Raw genomic sequence first — 21969 nt, 5'->3', positions numbered from 1 at the left:
AAAGAGCAAAGCGATGGTTACTGAGAGAGAAGGTGACTCCCAGTGCGAGGTGACAGTGAATGGAGAGAGGGAATTGGTGAGAGAGTTCAAATACAGTGATAGAAAAGAGAGGAAAATGTGCAAAAGAAGTGGAAAGTAGAGTGACACAAGGAAGGAAAGTAGCTGGTGCAATGAAGGCCTTGATAAGAAACGGAGGCTTGAGTGCTGCAGCTGCGCGAGGCTTACATGAAGGAACGTTAGTGCCAACTTTAACACATGGATGTGAGACTATGGTGTGGCATGAAAATGAAAAGTCAATAGTGAGAGCAGTGGAGATGGTATGTGGAGTACAGAGAGTGGATAGGATACAAAATAATGTGATTTGTGAAAGATGTGGAGTGAGGAAGTCTGTGGACACCAGAATCGAAGAGAATGTACATGCTATGGTCATGTGGAGAGAATGAATAACAATATTGGGTGGTGAAAAAGGTACAGTATATCTGAGCGAATCTGAAGGAGGGAGGAGGCGAGGTAGGCCAAGGAGAAGGTGGAGGGATATGGTGGATGAGTGTGTAAGGAAGAGAGGTTTGGAAGTCGGTGAGGCTAGGGGACTGACAAGAGATTGAGCTGGCTGGATGAATATCATGAGGAGACGCACATGATCAGGGATTTAGCACCCCTTTTTCACGTGACAACATTCGGAATGACTCTACTGGATATATTTATGTGATGCTACAAAACGTGGTCAATGTTTTTGGCATATCTGATAAAGCCAGGATTCTGGGGACTTCCATGGTGAGCAAATGGAAGCGTGGCCCATTGGACAGGGCAAAGGGCTGTTTGGACATTGCTACTCCTCACCCTGCCCTAAAGTGGGAAAGGAGGTCCAGATGATGATGATGAAGTAATACCCAGACTTCTAGTGGCACAGCAGTGCTAGAATCAAGTGACAACGCAAGCCAAACATACATCTCTGTGTATGTGTGCATGCGTGCGTGCATGTGATGTAAGGCGCTAGTGGAGGCATGGTGGCACGATGGTGAGGACAGTAGGCGTATGAGGCTGCATATGAGCTAAGCCAGCCTGCCTCAAGGTCGATGCTATAGGAACCGCACTCATGCCACACTTCTGAAATACCTACATGGAAATGGTGTTTGTGGTTGATTGCGGTCTTCTGAAAGTGTAATTTTTGTGGAGGGGTAGTATAATCCTTGGTTGTGCCACCGCACCTCTGCCACGCATTCAGACATTGGGGGGGGGGGGAAGTTGCCCATTTCCCTCCCCCTCTCTCTGACTACATGCACTTCACAGACAATCTGAGGCAATCGGCTTGAAACTGAAGGATTGGATAGTATTATGGCACATAGTTTTTTATTTTTGGTTAACTATGTGGTAGGTGGGGGCACTCACCATCCACTCACTTGATGTAGTGCTGGTCTCGGGTGTCTGCCCTTTCCTCTCCTCCATCCTTCTTTCCTTCCATCCTCTTCTGCCTTTCTTTTCTTCATTCTTTCCTCCTCCTTCTGCCTACGGGTGACTTTACACTCCCTCTTCTGTCTTTCTTTCCTTCATTCTTTCCTCTTCCTTCTGCCTGTGGGTGACTCTACACTGCGTGACAAGCCAAAAGGTTTCCTGTACACCAGAAAATTATTTACTATGCTTGGTGGTAACCATATAACCAAATTTTGGCACCTGGTGGTTTAGTGGGTAACTATGGCGCTCCAATCGGATTGAGCCGGTGAAGGTTTATATCCAAGGGATGGCTGGGGTTTATTGCTCACGTAATGCCACTCAGGGATGAGTGAGACTGGTCACTTTCATCTTAAATGTCAGGACCAACTTGCCTAGCCCAGGGCTCCTACGCTCCTCATGGGGTAACGTAGGATTGGTTGATGGATGGATAGATGGATTAGCTGAGATACCCTGTATTAAGATTTTAAAAAAAAGTGATTTTCTCTGAAATGCCCAGCTAGGAGATGGGTCAGAGGAAATATATGCTGGACGCCATAGGTTAATGTCAGTTTCAGACAGTACGAAGTCATGCCAAGCCCCCATGTTGGCCATATAGTGTGCACCAAGGTTCTCTTGGTAGCCCATTTAACATGCTCGTCCTGGACAATGCTGGATAAGCAAATTTCATCCAGTCCATTCCAGACAGAATTAGTGTTCATATTACCTTGTTGAAATATGTCAAAATACAAAAGTGAGATGAATGGAAGAGTAGGCACTGGTCCTGAGGATGACATAATGGGTGGAGTACCAGGAGAAAATGATAATGGGAATCGACTAAGAGATATGTGTCAGGAGGGGAGGTTGTGCATTTGTAACTCGTATTTCAAAAACAGAGATGCACATAAATACACATGGTATAGAGGGAACGGGGATCATGTTGAAAGAAGCCTGATTGATTACATGCTCGTAGAGAGGTCGACGACGGGAATGGTTGCGGATATGGGGGCTGTGAGAGGAGTGAGGTGGAGGTCTGTCAGATCATATGATTGTGGTATGCAAGATCAAGCTGAGAGGAGTGAGATGGATCAGGAGAGATAGGAGCAGTCAGGGAGAAAGACTGAAAGTTGAGAAGCTGAGGATCAAAGAAATGGCAGATGAATACAGGACCAAAGTAGAGGACAAGTTAAAATTACTGAATTGGAATGAAATGGATCTGGACAGACTGTGGAATGCATATAGGGATTGCTTAATTAGGAATGCTGAAGTGGTGTGTGGTGTGGCAAGAGTAATAACAAGGAAGAAAGGTATGGCATGGTGGGATGAGGAGGTAAAGAGAGCAGAGGAGGAAAAGAGGAAGAAGTGGCTAAAGGGGTTACAGGATTGGGGTTCAGTTGAAATATGAACTGAATATGCTGAGAGCAAGAAGAACGTAAAGAGACTAGGGAAGAGGAAAAAGAAGGAGGTAAATAAGGATCTAGGAAGAAAAATGAATGCGAACTACTCTGAAAATAGAAAGTTATTCTGGAATGAGGTGCGGAAATGTAGACGTGAAAGCGGAAAGAAATGGGATGGTGCGAAGGATGCAGGTGGTAGATTATTAACCCATGGAGATGAAGTAAGGACCAGATGGAAAGAATATTTTGAAAGCCTGATGAACGAGGATAGAGAGAGCAGAGCAGCTGTAAACATGATTGGTTTTGGGGGTGTGCAGAGAAGGAATGCAGTGCCAGGAAACGTAACACTCGCACAGGTGAAGAGTGCTGTGAAGTGGCTGAAAAATGGGAAAGCAGCTGGGGCTGATGAGGTGTATGCAGTGAGGCTTAATTGTAGTGGAGAGAATGGAATGAAATGTTTGTTGGAAATATGTAAGAAGGCATGGATAAGTGAAACTGTGCCTGCACAGTGGAGAAAGGCTGTGATTGTACCCCTGTACAAAAAGAAAGGTGAACGAAGTGAGTGCAAGAATTATTGTGGCATAAGTTTACTGAGTGTGGTAGGGAAGGTATATGGAAGAATTATTATAGCGAAAGTAAGAGAGATATCAGAAGTCCTAGTGAGTGATGAACAGGGTGGCTTTAGGAGTGGCAGAGGATGCGTGGACCAAATATTTGCAGTGAGACAGATAGTAGAGAAGGCTTGTGAGAAGGACCATAAGATGTTTATGGCATTCATGGATCTGGAAAAAGCATATGACAAAGTGGACACAGAAGGATTGTGGAAAGTTCTGCGCATGTATGATGTAGAGGGTAAGCTGCTGGGTGCCGTCAAGAGTTTTTATGATGGTAGTGAAGCATGTGTCAGGGTTAATGGACATCTAAGTGAATGGTTCACGATCAATGTGGGCGTGCGACGAGGTTGTGTGATGTCCCCATGGTTGTTCAATGTATATATGGATAGGGTGATGAGAGAAGTGAAAACACGAGTAATGGAGAGAGGGATGGCATTGGTAATGAATGGTGATGGATGGAATATCTCAAATTTGTTGTATGCTGATGATGCAGTACTGATTGCAAGTACTGGACAAGAACTTGGTAGGCTAGTGCAGAGTTTTGCTGATGTCTGTAAGCGTTGTTCCTTGAGAGTAAATGTAGAAAAGAGTACAGTGATGGTTACTGAGAGAGAAGGTGACTCCCAGTGCAATGTAACACTTAATGGAGAGAGACTGGAATTGGTGAGAGAGTTCAAATACCTGGGTACAGTGACAGAAAAGTGAGGAAAATGTGCAAAAGAAGCTGAAAGTAGAGTGACACAAGGAAGGAAAGTAGCTGGTGCAACGAAGGCCTTGATAAGAAACGAGGCTTGAGTGTTGCTGCTGCACAAGGCTTACATGAAGGAGTGTTAGTGCCAACTTTAACATATGGATGTGAGACTATGGTGTGGCATGAAAATGAAAAGTCGAGTACGAGCAGTGGAGATGGGACTGCTGAGGAATGTACGTGCAGTACAGAAGGTGGATAGGATACGAAATAATGTGATACGTGAAAGATGCGAAGTGAGGAAGTCTGTGGACGCCAGAACTGAAGAGAGTGTACTGAGATGGTATGGTCATGTGGTGAGAATGGATAATAATAGAGTGGTGAAGACGGTATATCTGAGCGAATTCGAAGGAGGGAGGAGGCGAGGAAGGCCAAGGAGAAGGTGGAAAGATACAGTGGATGAATGTGTGAGGAAGAGAGGTTTGGAAGTCGGTGAGGCTAGGGAACTGACAGGAGATAGAGCTGGCTGGATGAATTTTGTGAGGAGAAGTGCATGATCTGGGATTTTTGGCACCTCTTTTTAACGTGGCAGTGTCTGGACTGACTCTGTCGGATACGATTGTGTGAAGCTACAGAACGTGGTGAATGTTTTTGGTGTATCCGATGGAGCCAGGATTCCGGGGGCTTGAATGATGAGTGAATGGAAGCGTGGACCATTGGATTGGGCAATTTGGGCTGTCTGGACGTTACTACTCCTCACCCTGCCCTTGGGTGGGAAAGAGGTCCGGATGATGATGATGATGACGATGATGAAATGCTTTTTCAAATACCAGTGATATACACTGCATTAATGAACACAATCAACACTATGCACTTTACAGTATACTGCATGTAAACATGAAGCTCTGCATTATACATTCAACCACCAGCTCAAACCTTTAATAACTGAGACAGCCACCAAAGAGGCAGCAGCCAGATACTAACCTATCTGGTAAATGTAAGTAAAAGGAGTGGGGATGTGTAAGGAGAGTAAGTGGGAGCACTCACTATCCACTCACTAGATGAAGTGCTGCTCTGGGTGTCTGCCTTTTCCTCTCTTCCTTCCTTCCTCTTCTATCTGTCTTTCCTTCATTCTTTCCTCTTCCTTCAGCCTTTGGGCAACTCTACACTGATTGACATGCCAAATGGTTTCCTGTACATCAGGAAATCATTTACTATGCTGGGTGGTAACCATATGACCAAATTTTGGTGCCTGGTGGTTTAATAAGGCACTCCAATTGGACTAATCCTGTGTAGGTTTATATCCAAGAGGTGGTTGAGGTTTATTGTTCACATAATGCCATGCAGGCATGAGTGAGGCTGGTCACCCTCATCTTAAATGTCAGAACCAACTTGCCTAGCCTTGGGCTCCTACGCTCCTCATGGGGCAAAATAGGATTGGATGATGGATGGATGGATGGATTAGGGGAGCTAATAGCTCCTACCCCACCTCTTCCCATTGCCACCAGCCTCACACACAGTTACCAGGTAAGTGTCTGGTTACTGTGTTGCTAACATCTGTCTCAAACTCACTACTCAAAGTGCTGGGCAAGTGTGTTACAGAAAACCTTCATTGAGTGTACAACAATAGGTAGAGGAATCAACTGCTTCACCTGTTTCACATATTTATAACCACGCATTGCACTGATACCACCAAGTGCAGTCATATGACGAACTACCTCACATGCTGTATCAACCTCCAAACTCTAAGGCCTACTGTAGCTGACAGAAAGAAGGTGGCTGTCAAAATACAGAAGACATCATCCATGTTTGTGTTGAATCAATCTGTCATAAAGCACAGAAATTTTCCAAATTTTCCACTTACATGGTCCACCACTTCCATGATGACACTGATGTCATGCCATCTGAGACAGCCATAAAAAAGCAGTACAGTAATCCCTCCTTTATCCAGACGTGCAGTATCCGGACCTGTTCATTATCCGAATACTTGACCTTGGATCTATTAAACCATTATCCAAATTTACTTGCAATTATCCAGAAGTAAATGTCCCTGACAACTGTGGCCGGCCAGCCGACATGTTCAAATAATCGGTCTCGTGGCCACTGGGCTCTAACCATGCGCGGGAAATAGCCTGTTCCCACAACCTGAACTAAAATGTCTGTCAACCCCTGTACTGAATGGTCAAATTCGCGCGCTGGCCTGTTCACTCCCTACGAACCTACAGCACCCGAGTAATACCGACCATAACCTACAGGCGGTGTCAAAACACCCGTATGCATTCCCACCAAATATCCAAAGTTGTGTGGCCACCATGATTGGTCTTTCCAAACAGCCACCGCTCATGCAACAGACTGTAAGCCACAAGGCAGGTGAAAGCACCTGTCCGCCTCTACACCAAACATCCAAAGTTGCCCAGTCACCAGGAGTGTGTTTCCCGACGGTCAACGCACATGTAAGGCAGACCACAAGCCACAAGTCAGGAGAAAGCGACCGTCCGTCTCGTGAGAGAAGGATGAAAATCCTGCCCACAGCCTTGCTTTTCCCCTCCTTCCGTCCCTCCTCCATACCCTCCCATGCTCTCCACCTTACTAGCCCTGTTTCTCAGCTCCCCCCCCCCAGTCCCTCCCCTCCTTTGCACTGAAAGCACTGACCCATTAGGTTTTAAAGATTTTGGCAATGGATTTGAATACTACTGGTTGTATAAAAATTCCGTGAAATCCAAGAGAAAGCTCGTGAAATTCTCTATCAAGACATATGCGTAACTCTTGCAAAGTGAAGTAAAAATTTTGCACTAGAATGGTGGGAAGTTATAAGAAAGTAAGTTTTACTCATGAACAACAATCATTCTCACTGCAGTTTTATTTTACTAATCAGTTTTGTGTTTTTTATTAGGTTATCTTATAGTATAAACACCATTGAAGATGATGGTTCACCATTTCTACCAATATAACCAATTTCCGGTGGCATATTTGGTCATGAAATTTGTGTGCCCTGGGAACAGCTATCACTAGTGTCACAGAAAGATACCTAATTTTCCAACCTTCTACAGGTTTTTGGTGGATTTTTGTTGTTAATGCACTGTTTTCTTGGTGTTTAGCATTAATATCGATATTCTTATGTATTTTTTGATGTCTCAATATGGCAGAATGACCAGAAAACCCTGCCAAAATTGGGAGGGTGTTGTACATGTAGGTAGGGTTTTTATTTATTTATTTATTTTTTTTTTTGCATGGCTGTCTTTGTGTTTAGCATTACTTTGGATATTCCTATGTGAGTTTTGATGTCTAAATAAGGCAGACTGACCTAAAAACACTGCCAATATAAGCAGAGGTACTGTACAAATAGATTAGAAGTTGGGTATAGGTTGGGTCTGGGTGTAATAGGGGGGGATATTGTTCATTATCCGGATAATGCCACTACCCGGATACGCCTTTGACTCTATTACGTCAGATAACTGAGGGAGTACTCTACTGTGAACTGTACCAATTCATGAACTTCGTGCCAGTGTCTAGCAGTTCGATATAGTGAAGTTTCACTCTGCTCATATACCATAACTCATTCTATGATACCCAAATATACTATGCATCTCATAGACCTATTCCCACCACTCTCAAACTTGATTTTTGCTAATACTGTATCTCGTACGCAAGTAACAAACTTCCCATGTGGAGTTTTTCTTGCAGCAATCATATTTAGACTACTGGTAGAGTTTCTACAGGCAATGAAGCTACTTAAATGAATACCATAAATGAGGCCCTTAGAACCATAAGGTACTATTTGCCAGAAATAAAAAATGGAGAAAAATGCATTTAAAGTTTTCATACTTTCAAAATGCCCTAACTCTGAGACTATTGAAGATATTTCAATCTTTTTCTTTTTTTTCAAATCTAGCTAATGGCATCTACTTTAACACACAAACACTTTCATCTTGAAAAGTGTGTGGCACTTTGAAGCAAAAAACTTTGAATGCATTAAACTCTAACTGCGCAATACCGCACTGCAACATTTGTTCAACAAAATAATAACATTTTGTTCCCCCCAACAAAGATATTCAGTCTATCGTATGTCTGATGGTAAGTATAAGCTAGTACTATATCCCATAAATGATTTCAAAAAAAATAATAATCCTTTCCAAGCCAATGGAGCAATAATAGTCGTCAATAATCAACGTGTTGAGTGTTGACTCCAAAATCTTCCTATGTGTTGCACCACAAAAAACATTCTTCCATAAATGGGTTTGCCTTGCCCTTTTCCGGCCATGAGGAACTTATTGGCCGACTGAGACACGTGGGCTGGTGTGACAGAATGTATCTATTGGACCTAAACTCAGGCTCTCAAATGACCACTCACCTGCACGGCTTCACACCTCACTGTAAAGAATGGCAATTTTGACCACTTTGACATGACCACACAATACACCCAACGTGCTCTCCAGACAAAGCAGAAGTTGGTGAGTATAATGCTATAAAAAAAACATTTTCCCAAACATGGCGGAAAGTACCTTATGGTTCTAAGGGCCTCAAATAATGATTGAATACTGTAAATTATAAATATGAACATACATTCTTAGCCCTGAAGGCAGGCTCATTTGGAGTGTTGAGATCCCACAGTGTAAGGTCTGCTTCCTTTCCACCAGTAGCCAACAAGTGTGGGGCAGATGGCTTCTGTCTCATGCATGTCAGAAACTCTCCACCACCTAAAGCATTTATCTCCACTAATTCCTTTCTGCGCCACAAGTTAACCTCTCCTGATTTCACTGCAGTTATAGTCACCCTGAAATACAAAGTTGGTATTTATATATTCATCATCTAACCCTACTTCCCACTAAAATATAAAATAGGTGAAATGAATTCAGAAATGGAAGCAGGAAAATATCGAGAAGACAAAAGCCATGATCTGTACATATGCTGGGACAGATTTATGTATTTGGGTAACTGGCCACCTGCAGTAAGTAGCAAGAGTGTGGGTAGGGATAGTATGTTCTGTGCTGGCTGTAAACAATAGGCACAAAAGAGATGTTCAAAAGTGAAAAACAGCTTGATTTTGGAGGTGGAATACTGATGTACCATAGTGCAGTACACAGAGATGTACCAATGTATCAGTATCGGTAGTATCAGCCTATATTTAGAGTATTGGTATCGGAATAGGTATTGGCTAATTTTCTGCCCATACTACCAATACTTAAAGGAATTTACTGTGTAGCTTATCACTCACTGGAAGTTACCAGGTATTTTGTTAAAAAGAATTTGGATGTTTTATAGGGATGAAAGATAAACTATTGGTAATATCCAATTATTTAGTATCATATTATTCTGAGTACATGGTGCGTAGTAGTTTAATGACAAACTTGACAAACAGCCTAACAGATCGGTATTGCTATCGGCCCAATTTTGTGGTATAGGTATTGGTCAAAATTTGGGTATTGGTACATCTCTAGTGGCACATGTAGGGGTACAGTTAAACCACTTGATAGGAGACCAACAAGGGATCTACAGTAACAAAATATGATTTACTACAGGTTGTAGACAAGTTCTGCTACCTTGGTGATGTCATCAGTGCAAGGGGCAGAACCAAGCAAGGTAACTGCCAAGTTAGGAGCAAATGGAAAAAGGTCTGAGAACTGTTACCTATCCTAACATCTCAAGTGCTCTCATTCCTGCAGTTCACTGCATTCATGTCCAGATGAGCTTGCAGTTCCAAGAGCAACAACATTATTCCTTATCAAATATGTGTCAATAATCCAAGAACTATAAGGTTATGATAAAAGGGGGGAAGGGGGTTCCAAACTCTTGTGATGTGCTTTTCTGTACACAGCTTCCTTCATCCAACCAACCTTATCCTCTGTCAGTTCCCCAGCCTCATCAATTATCATCCCTTGCTTCCTTATACTGTACACTCACTTACCATGTTTAGCCATCTTTTCTTGGCCTACCACACATCCCCTCACCTTCACATACAGTCACATATAACCTTTTCACCACCCTCTTTAATCCATCCATTCAATATGACCATAACATCTATGCACAGTCTCTTCAACCCCATTGTCAACAGACTTCCCAACTCCACATTAGCAGGCAGATGAGCACAGGCAACTTTTTCCGGTCAGTCACTGAACATCAGAAACTTCATAAACAGCATCCCCCAAGGATCAGTTTTGTCTCCTACACTCTTTAACCTATACATGCATGACATACCCACAATGCTCCTCTGAACTTTCTGCTTGCATCCCTCCACCTCTACAATTGTTGCGTAGCACCCGTCTAGCAACAAACTCTCATCCCTTTTCTGTCCAACTCTCTAATGCAAGAGTTAACCATTACTCCCAGTCCTTCACTTATGCAACAGGTCAACTCTAGAACTGTGTCCCTCTGTCTGTATATCCTACCTCCTATGATCTCCAGTCTTTCAATCGCAGTGTATCCAGGCATCTCGAAAAGAACAGATCCTGAATCTGGCTCTTCTTTCTTTTTTTTTTTTTTTTTCTTAGAAGGAACGATTTGCGGGCTCCTGGACCTTGGTTCCTTCTTCCTTGCATAAAAAAAACAAACACACACAACATATACACATACCGGGTAGCTTCCTATGCAGACGACATAACACTTACATGTAACATTTGCCAGTCAGTCTTCTAACATCAGAAACTTCACAAACGGCATCCCCCAAGGATCTGTTTTGTCCCCTACACTCTTTAACCTATACATGCACGACGTACCCATACCCCACACACCACAGATACACATAGCTTCCTATGCAGATGATATAACACTTACATGTACGTACCAAAATGCAAACACAGCTGCACACATCATTCAACCTTACCTCAACACACTAGGCGAATGGTTCACCACAAACAGGCTCAAAATAGCCCCAGCCAAATCTACAGTGACTCATCTCACAAATTGGACAGCAGAACACAGTCACATCCCACACCTCACAATAAACAACACCTCCCTACCACACACACACACACACACACAAAATCCTTGGTGTAACATACAATACATCAGTGTCATTTAAACAACACATCACAAACATTAAAAGTAAAATAACACCAAGACTCAATGCTTTGAGGTCATTTGCCCATACAACATTCGGACACAACAAAGAAACCACCACCGCAGTATACAAACAATACATACGTGATGAATTATGCAAGCCCTGCCTGGGCTTCTAACCTCATCAAAACACACTACAACACTCTACAGACCTTACAGAACAAGGCCCTAAAAATAATCACAGGCTGCACAGCTACTACACCCACAGACCACCTACATCAAGAAACCAAAGTCCTCAAAGTCAAGGATCACCTAGACATGAGAGGCACCCAGTTTCTTGCTGCAGCCTCCACAAACCCACAACATCCACTACAGTACATGGCAGCACATCCACCCACACCAAGGAACATCAAAACAACAACCAGCACACGATACCATACACAAATACTGTCATCTCTCCCCCCTCGCCCACCTCAGACCAGCTTCCAGAAGCATATCCACACTCAGATCACTCGCCGCTCCATTCAGTCACTTAAAGACAACACACAGCTGCATGCACGGCCTCCTGACATCCACCCTTTTGAATCCTATCTTCCTCGTGAGGACAGGGTCCACCTGGCCAGGCTAAGATGTGGGCACCATCCAGCCCTCTTAAGCTACAAGAAGAGGCTGGATGACTCCGTCGTTGATGCCTGGCCAAGATGCAACACAGCATCCCATACTATTAAGCACATTATGGAAGACTGCATTGCACACAATCACCTACACCAACAACACAACATACACTCTTTGAGAGCTCTGTGGGAAAGCCCGGTCTCAGCCATGGCCTTCCTAAGGGACTCGGGGCTGTTCGGCCAGACTGCCTAGGGAGCAACTACTACTACACTTACGTGTTCATGCCAAAACACAAACACAGCTGGACACATCCTCCAACCTTACCTCAACACATTACACGAATGATTCACCACAAACAGACTCACAATAGCCTCAGCCAAATCTACAGTGACCCTTCTCACAAACTGGGCATCAGAACATAGTCACATTCCACACCTCACCTTAAACAAAACTCCCCTAACACACACACACACACACACACAAAATCCTTGGTGTAATATAATCAATGTCATTTAAACAACACATCACAAACATTAAAATTAAGTAACACCATGAAACAGCGCCTTAAGGTCACTTGCCCGTACAACAGTTGAACACAACAAAGAAACCACCACCACAGTACATAAACAATACACAGGCATACCCTGGTTTAACGATGCAATTGGTTAGGTTAAAACCCATTGCTAAGTGGTGTATCGAATCTCGGGGTAGATTTAACATGTAAAGAATAGCGATGCATTTTTGAGCCTTGGGTTTCGTCCCAAAACAAGTCCTAAACCCACCCAAATGAGTCCAAACACATGTTTCTGGCTAACCTAAACCCCCAAATACTTTAGATTTACAACAAGCTAACTAAGCCTAAGAGCAGTTTATAACTCACCTTAACCCAAAAATAAAATCTGAAAATGATCAAATATAAGACTGGAAAAAATCAAACTTAATAAACTGTACCCCAAAATGACAATGTTCTCCCCACCTATGGCTAAAACACATTAATCTGAGACTAAAAACAGTTCATAAATCAACCTAAACACAAAATTTAAGTCTAAAATATCATCAAAATCAGTTAAAAAAATCAAAACCTATTGTTAAAGTGAGGTTATCGTTAGGCGGGGTATAGTGGTATTTCTACCCCCACCGCTAAGCCGAGCTATTGTATCTAGGGATATTGCATCTCAGCGTATACCTGCATATGTTCAGTGACGAATTATGCAAGCCCTGCTTGGGCCTCCAACCTCACTAAACACTCTACAACACCCTAGAGACCATACAAAACAAGGCCCTAAAAATAATCACAGGCTGCACAGCTACTACACCTACAGACCACCTACCAGGGTTGTTATGATTTAAATCACATGATTTAAATCATGTGATTTAAATCAATTTATATCAGTGAAAAAAAATCATGATTTAAATCAAAATTGATTTTTTTAATATAAACACAGTAAAAATGAAGAACACAGAATGTGATGGATGTGTATTGTACAGATGCATCAAGTCTGCATAGCCTGTACTCTTCCTGTACTGATCTTGATCAAGTCAAGCACAAGTGGTTGCCTTTTGTTACAAGGCAAATATTTAAAAAATGAGGAAAGAAGGCTCTTTGATAATAATATGTGCTCTGGTTAGGAAAGCCTTTAATGCATCATGTCTTTTCAAGTTGCATAGCAACTTTTGGGTAATAAATGTATGATACCAAAATATGATTTCATTTAATACTGGTAAAGGCTTCATACCAAAAAATAAATAAATAAATAAAAAATAAAAAAGTATTCATAAAAGTGAAAAAAATAAATAAAAATTCAATTAAGTAAAAGATTCAATTTAAATTTAAAAATCTGATTTAAATAAAATATTAAAGATTGAAATATATATATATATATATATATATATATATATATATATCATCATCAGCCGTTTGAGTATCCATTGCAGGACCGGCCTATCCCGACAGAGTTGGGACGATACAGCCAATGTATCTCTATCAAGTGGCTTAGGCTGTCTGGTAGAGACTGTATATAGGGTGAGAAGTGCTTGCAAGTGTAATTGTAATATTGGAGTGGCTTTGGATGTGTGTGTAGTCTGTGAACCAAGTGTAATCGGCCCGTGCAAGCCGACTGGGTGCAAACATACTTTACAGTAAGCGACACTGGTCCAACCACAGCACCCCTTGTGTCCGCCAATGAAGTACGTGGTCGGGTGAACACTCCCAGTTTATTACCCTGGCGGGGCGCGAACCCTAGCCCACCTGTGTACGAAACGCACACTCTACCACTGTACCACAGAGGCTCCATATATATATATATATATATATATATATATATATATATATATATGCCATTTTTTCCAACCCTGAGTGTGAGTAACCTTCACCATACCAAGAAGTGCTAGCCGGTGGTGCACTGCCTTACTCCCACTTCCCATTCACATTTATTATTTTCAATATTGTATGTCTGTTTATTTGAACAGTGATATATTTAGGGTCACATGTTGCTGTGGATGGAAGAATAGATGCAGAAGTGAAGTTTAGAATAAATGAAGTAGGAAAGGTGCTAGGAGGAATGAAAAAAGTGTTTAAATGTCGTTCGCTTAGAATGGATGTAAAGAGAAGGCTGTATGAGGGTGTTGTGGTACAGACTGCATTATATGGGGCTGAAACATGGAATATGGGTGTAGCAGAGAGGAAAAGTTTGAATGTAATGGAGATGAGGTGTCTGAGGAGTATGTGTGGAGTGACGCGTATGGATCGGGTGCGAAATGATGAAGTGCGAAGGAGAACTGGAGTTGTTCGGGAGATGGCTGGTAGAGTTGAGCAGAGGGTGTTGCGATGGTTTGGGCATACGGAGAGAATGGATAATGAGCGATTGGTGAAAAAGATAACTAGATCTGATGTGAGAGGTGTAAGGCTGAGAGGAAGACCACGAATAGGATGGATGGACAGTGTGAAGAGAGCGCTGGATGCGAGAGGGATGTCTGTTGAGCAAGGAAGAGTGGCTGTGCGTGACAGAAATAAATGGAGAGAAATTGTGAATGAATAAGTGATGACGCAGCCCTGAGGGGATATTCTCCCGCATTTGGTCCGATCAGCTAGTCAGGTCAGGTGCGGGTAAGGGGATGGGTCTGTTATGATGTGGCAGGGGTAAACCAGTTCTGCTGTCGGGCCCTGCTGCGGATGTCACTGATTGCATTGCGCAGTTGACCCTTGTGTGGTGTGGTGCGGTGAGGATCTGTCCGTTCTCCCCTTTGGGGCTAAGATTCGAATGAATGTGTTTGAATGGATGAGTAAATGGGGAGTGTGTCGTCCTGTCTCGGCTACCTCCCTTTCCTTGGGGGAAGCAGCCTAAGTATATAGATAGATAGATATATAATCATGCCTAATGGACGCACTGCAACAAGTGGGAGGAAAAAAAAGACCCAGTATGGTACTCTTCTGACAGAATTCCCAAAGGTACAAAAAAGGTTGGAAAAAAAATCACAGATTTAAACAAAATCTATCTATCTATCTATCTATTGCCAGACACCTGATTTAAATAAAAAAATCATTTTTTTTTTAATCGGTGATTTTTTCCAACCCTGCCACCTACACCAAGAAACAAAAGTCCTCAAAGATCACCTAGACATGAGAGGCACACAAATTTTTGCCACTGCCTCTACTAACCCACACCATCCACTACACTACATGGCAGCATATCCACACACACCAAGGAACATCAAAACAACACCCAGCACATGATATCATACACAAATACTGTCATCTCCATCCCCTCATCCACCTCAAACCAGCTTCCAGAAGCATATCCATGCTCATATCACTCACCGCTTCATTCAGTCACTCAAAGACAACACACAGCTGCAGGCAAGGCCTTCTGATATCCACCCTTCTGAATCCTACCTCCCTCGTGAGGACAGGGTCCACCTGGCCAGGCTGAGATGTGGGCATCATCCAACCCTCTTAAGTTATCAGAAGAGGCTGGATGACTCTGTCACTGATCCCTTTCCAAGGTGCAACACAGCATCCCATACTATTAAGCACATTATGGAAGACTGCAATACACACAACTGCCAGCACCAACAACACAACATACATCCCTTGAGAGCTCTGTGGGAATCCCTGGTCTCGGGCGTGGCCTTCCTTAGGGATTCAAGGGCTGTTCGGCCAGACTGCCTAGGGAACAACTACTACTACTCCACATCTTTCATTAATCACAGTATATCTTTCCTATCCAATCTATGCATTCCACATATATTCCTCAATAAACAATTAGCCATCAAAGCCATTCTGAGAACTTACCCATCCAATCTTCCTAAAGACACAATAGGTCCTTTTCCAATACTAATTTTCCGTGAAGAAACGAAGGCCTTTACATCCGTGTCAAACACTCTTATGGTCTGATTCCGAAGGCCCATTAGTACCTAGAAGTAAAAAACATAAATAAATACCGAACAACTTCATCAGATATGTAATGTCAGTGTTTTTTCTTTTTCAGGTCAACCAACTATTTTTTACTCATACTGAATAAACATGGAAGCACCATTAGGAAGACTTCTAGCTATCTTATGACATGACACCATCCATATTTTGAGATGAATGTACTAATTACATCTTAAAATCATGAGTGATGGGGACAGAGTGCATTCTTTCTTTCATTTTTTTACTGTATTTTACAGTGCTGCACCTCTGATGACACATTAGCAGCATACAATTCTGGGCTATGCTACTACGTTCAGACATTTAAGTAAGAATGACCAGCTGCTTGACCATGAATAGCAGGAACTATGTGCGTAATACATCTCAACCATTCCATGGATCTAAATCTTTCTTGTTTCTAGCTACAATGCAGTACTGCACATCGCATGTAAACCTTCCCCCTTGGTTGGAATCTTACCTGTTCATATTAAGCAACTGCTCCATGGTGTGCATGTCATGCCTCCTCCTGGCAATGCCAGAAATACCACTCCTTTAGTGGTGCTCTAGCAACTGCCATAGTTTTCTGTGTGGAGTTAGTCAATGTGCCATTGGAAGGAAGAGGAAGCCACACTTCCTTTAAAGGCTGATACTTCCAAGTTCACTTGTTGCAAGGAAAAGTGAGTGTCCTGGTCATGCTAATAGTAGTGTTTTCACATTACCTCCTAGAAACACTCTCAGGAAAAGCCTCCAAAATGGACAGCAGAGGAGCTGAACTGAGCAGAAGGAAAACCTGAACATTAAACATCTGTTCAGAGACAATGGCCTTGTGACTCTTATGCAAGCTGGATGTGAACTAGACTTTTTTGTCTTTTCAGTTGCAAATTTGTGATGGACAGCTATACGAATCTGCCACAAAGGAATGACTTTTTTGTAGCTAAATACCGATACTGTATATATCATCATCATACGGCAATGAATAAGCCTCCATAGAAACCAATGGGAAGGAGAGGGGGGAAAGAGGAGGCAAAGGATGAGGTGGAATGACAAGGTGGAGAGGTATATGAGTGAGACTGGCATGGGGCAAAGGGAGAGCAGTCTGATGGAAGAAGACATGGTAATATGAAGGTGATTTACCTGTGGCCACCACTCTATACTGGAGTTAGACAGGTATACAACCTCCTTTCTTGACATGTCCTTTAGCTGCCAACCATATTTACTTTCTCCTGGCTAACCAAAACAATCTTTTTCATCACTCCAAGGACATGTATCAACTCTTCCATTCAAATCATCCATCACAAACACACTATAGCTCCTTGATAATATGCTTACTCTTTTCAGCACACTCCAAAACTTGTCTTCATCTTGTGAGGTAGATTTGTTACCACATGGTACATATGCAACAATCAAAACCATTCATCAAATTTAAACTTGATATACAAACACCTTAAATTACCATCTGATAATACATTATTTTGTACCCCCACATGCCTCTCCACCATTCATCAATAAACCATCAACTTCTTTACTCGGTCCGTGGGTGCTCATGCCTAACCATACACGTCACCATTTACCATTCATCTGCTTCAGTCTCTTTCAATGTTTTCACATTAAACCTTCCTTCTATAAGCCCTTTTATTGTTTTCAACTTTTTTTATTATTCATTCATACCTTAATTTTACACGCACCCATCAGATTAAAGCACTGTATGGTATGGTCTTCTTCATGAGTACCTATGGATGAGGACTCGAGAATCTATACTACTGCATTTTCACCCTTACCTCAGTTTGTTCCTCATTTCCCCAAGCCATTGAGGTAATCTCTTCATCTTTATCCAGTGCCTTAATGTTGTGGAAACTTTTCCGAATAACAGCTTTTTGGTTCAAGTTGACACCTGAAAATATATGAAAAAGTGTACTTCTACAGTCATAAATGTGGCAGTCACACAAAGCCACCACTAAACATATGCCGCCCTAAATAACTAGCCATCTTTCTATTCCTCTATTATCACACACTTTAATCCCAAACAGGGTGGCCACAAACAAACTGACACCATGTTTTACTGTCTACCACCATCAAGCTGCAATCCCTTCACCTCAAATCTGTACTTCCATTACTCTAAACTTGTGAAGTAAAAAATGATATTTACCAGCTGCAATAGCAAAGCTGGTATTGTTTTTAATTTGTCTGTCTGTGTTTCTGTTAGCACAATAACTTCATAAACACTCAAGATATCATGACAAAATTTTACAGCCGTGTAGTAGCGAAAAAAAGTGATCACAAATATGAAATTGGTGAAAGTAGGTTAAGGGCTCTGTGTCTGTTACCATGATAACTTCACAATCACTGAAGATATCATCACAAAATTTTATAGGTGTGCAGTAGGGATGAAAATCTCCTGAGTTCAAAATTGGTGAAAGTGGATCAAGGTCTGTGTGTCTGTTACCATGATAACTTCGCAACAGCTCAAGATACCGTCACAAAATTTTACAGGTGTGTAGAAGGGATGAAAATCCCCTATGAGTTCGAAATAGGTAGAAGTAGGTCAGAATCTGTCTATTACAACGATACCTTTGCAACCGCTCAAGATATCATCGCAAAATATTACAAGTGTGTAGTAGGGATGAAAATCTATGAGTTCAAAACTGGTGAAAGTAAGTCAACATCAAGGTCATATTCCGAGCCGCGCTAGATATGTGTCGGCTCGGGGCTGACGTGATTCCCCCTTTGGAGGGGGGCCTCCAGTACTATAAAAAAAAAAAAAAAAAAAAAAAAAAAGGCCTAAATTAAACAGTTACACATGAAAAATCAAGAACACAGTTTGAAAAACTTTAAGAGTTACTATTATGGATATGTAAAGAAACAGGCTATAAAGCCAACTACTGCTGACTTCTTAACCCCTTAAAACTGATGATCTCTCCCCTAATCTTCATCTTCTATTTCTCACCAATATACAACTAAGACAATGACAGCAGCCCCTATTTTGTATACGGTACTTCTACTTTCTTCATGTTCAAGGCAAAACCTAAGTCAGGGGGAGATTCTCCAGCTTCTGTATCCATCCATTACTATGCATCAACATTAGGTTAACTTATTTGAACATATATGCAATAACAGACAGCAACAGGACATAAAGAATCTCTTCCCTCCTTTGTCCATAAAAAAAATTATAAACATATTATAAAAGAGACACTGCATAGAACTGCACAAACTAATGGTCAGCATGCAACTTTAAGTGTTCATTTGGGTAAACGTATGCTTTACTTGAAGCAGCAGAAGGACTTACCAACTTAATTCATATTCCTCAGGGTCATTTTCTGTATTTTTCTTACTATTTTCAGGGTGACAATTACCTTTTCTTGCTGAGAAATTTCCCACTTTTACCATTACGTTTCTTAAGCCACAGGTACGATTGTCTGTCTTACTCAACACGCTCAAAGGTGGTTTTCATTTCCCAACTTCCCAACTGGATGCAAGGTTAGGGTAGGTTAGGTTAAGTTAGCTTACCGGTAGGTTAGGTTGGGTTGGGTTAGGTGAGGTTAGGTTAAATCATAAGGTACGGTACAGTTAAGCTAGGAGAAACAAACTGAGGTGGTGTGGCCATGTGGAGAGGATGGAGAGTGAGAGACTGATGAGGAGAGTGTATGTGAGTGAGGTGGAGGCGGGGAAAGGGAGGGGGAGGCCAAGGATGAGATGAAGGGATAGAGTGGAGAGGTACATGAGAGTGGGGTGTGAGCTGGGAGCAGGGCAGTGAAATGGTGGGGGACAGGGCGACGTGAAGGCGAATTGTTTGTGGCCACCCCTTACAGGATGAAGGCGTCTGGCAATATACAGATACAGATTGACAGTTAAGCAAGGTTAGGTTTGGTTAAACACTTAAGAACATAAGAGGGGAGGATATCTGCAGTAGGCCAGTTGGCCCATCCTACGCAGCTCCTTGAAGAGTAACTGTACTACTAGAATGAGATAAGGGCAGCAAAGAAGAAAGCTCTCCTCCGCCCTCAGAACCTGGCAGGGAAAAGTCAGAAAGAACACCATGCAGTAGAGAAAAACTGGCGTGAACATTTTACGGGAAAGTGTGAAAGAAGAAAAACAGACTATCATAAAGTACCTATAACCTGAAAAGGAAAAAGTATGAATTAGTACTGGTTATAAGATTTAATTTTCTTTTATTTTTTCTATAACGACCCCGTATCTGTCATATGCTCGACTTCCTTCCGCCATTAATGCTGACAAGTCAAATCAGCTGAGACAGTGGGACATAGCTAAAATCAACAGGGAAACATATTTCGCATGAAATGTTTATTTACCACTCCAGAAATAATGAGAAAAATATAAGTCTACCAGGAAGAAGAAAAACTGATTTAGTAAGGTGTTACTATTGTTTTAAATAGTGTACCTTAACCGTTCATCTGTTATGTGCAATTCTAAAAATTTACAGCTAGCAACAATTGCATAACTGCACTTTGCTACATTCAAGTGGCCTTTACAAACCCGTATGAAAACACCTCGTACCTCAAATAACACGTCTTATACAGGGAGAAGAGTTTCTTTTTTCTTAATAAAATACCTTTCAACACATCAGAATGCCCAACTGAATACGTCCACAAGGTAAAAGCTGTGGAATACCTTGAAAGCAGAGACGAACAGGATCATGTTTCCAATACCTTGACAATTCTAGCCGTTTTCAGGGGTGGGCGTATCAATAGCAAAGTATCAGTACTTTTGATACCAGCTATTTAAGCTTAAGTATCGATACTGGTACCTAGGTATCGATATTTCGATTACTAAAGGAAAATGTTCCAATCTGGCAATTTTTAAGGAGAAATTAAGTAATACCAATATGCAGAAAAATAATTATTTAGTATGCTGAAAGGCAGGGACAATATTTTTGCATCTAGCTCCCTGGTGTCTTTGTCTCCTGTCGTCTCACGTCACCAAGCGTGTGATCGTACTGTATGTGACACCACTGACCTTGATCGGGGACTATGTCACAGCAGTGCTGGCACCCCTAGGTTTATTTTATATATATATATATATATATATATATATATATATATATATATATATATATATATATATATATAAAACGGCATTAAGCAAAGGTCTAGGTATCGGTATCAGTATTCGATACCGCCGATAATAGTTAAAAAAAAGTAATTCGTATCGTATCGGTATGAAATAGCTGGTATCGCCCATGACTAGTGTTTACCCCGAGGTGGTGTTGCAGGCCTAGGTCTGCAATTTTCAGCCTGGATTAACGCCCGTGTAACCGGACTTTCAGGGTACGGTGAACGCACCCCTGACTTGTCAAGGTATGCGTCGGTGCGGTAGACCTACCTTTCAATATCCCGGTTTCGGTTCCGATGTAAATATTGAAGTCTTTCTTATTCTCCTCCTGTTGCAACTTGCCAGGGGTAAGGATGTCCATAATCATGAGCGATTACCGTCTTTTTGAGAGTATGCAGTTCACCTGCAGTGGTTAAGTAGTTAGTGCTGTAAAATGCCACAGATCCCTTCCCTCTCTCTCCATCACAAACTCACAACACGTGCAACGCAACGTACCACTACCACTGCTGACTGCACCAAAATAAGCTTATGGGTAATCTTGAATTTCGTTGTCGATATTTTTCGTTTTTTTGACGCACAGTATTAAGTAGCAGGAAAAATATTACATGAAAATTATATATGTAATTCACTTAAGCAACAGATATAGTTGGTGAAACATGAAATGCTGAATATACAACGGTACAAGATATATTACCATTTTCTAGGATTGGCTATCGCTTAACCTTATCTCGATAAATGAGGTATTGGACAATACAC

At 41.9% G+C, this 21969-nt stretch overlaps 1 protein-coding gene across 2 annotated transcripts in view; it reads right to left on the bottom strand.

Annotated features, from left to right (window-relative positions):
- l(2)k09848 (WD repeat domain 74 lethal (2) k09848) overlaps positions 1 to 21698 on the bottom strand; it is a 37220-nt gene extending 15522 nt beyond the window's left edge. For both annotated transcript variants that reach the window (XM_080276790.1, XM_080276789.1), the window contains exons 1-4: positions 21484 to 21698; positions 17925 to 18037; positions 16030 to 16151; positions 8691 to 8901 (exon numbers count right to left, since the gene is read on the bottom strand). In XM_080276790.1, coding sequence (XP_080132916.1) covers positions 8691 to 8901; positions 16030 to 16151; positions 17925 to 18037; positions 21484 to 21580 — 543 coding nt within the window. In that variant the 5' untranslated portion in view covers positions 21581 to 21698. The remainder of the gene's footprint in view (positions 1 to 8690; positions 8902 to 16029; positions 16152 to 17924; positions 18038 to 21483) is intronic.
- Between the last annotated feature and the right edge of the window lie 271 nt (positions 21699 to 21969).

This window comes from Coenobita brevimanus, chromosome 66 (genome assembly GCF_032717465.1).
Source record: "Coenobita brevimanus isolate Jiangsu-jjx chromosome 66, ASM3271746v2, whole genome shotgun sequence".
NCBI lineage: Eukaryota > Metazoa > Arthropoda > Malacostraca > Decapoda > Coenobitidae > Coenobita > Coenobita brevimanus.
The sequence above is the reverse complement of the archived record's forward strand: the minus strand, read 5'-3'. Positions and strand labels throughout refer to the sequence as shown.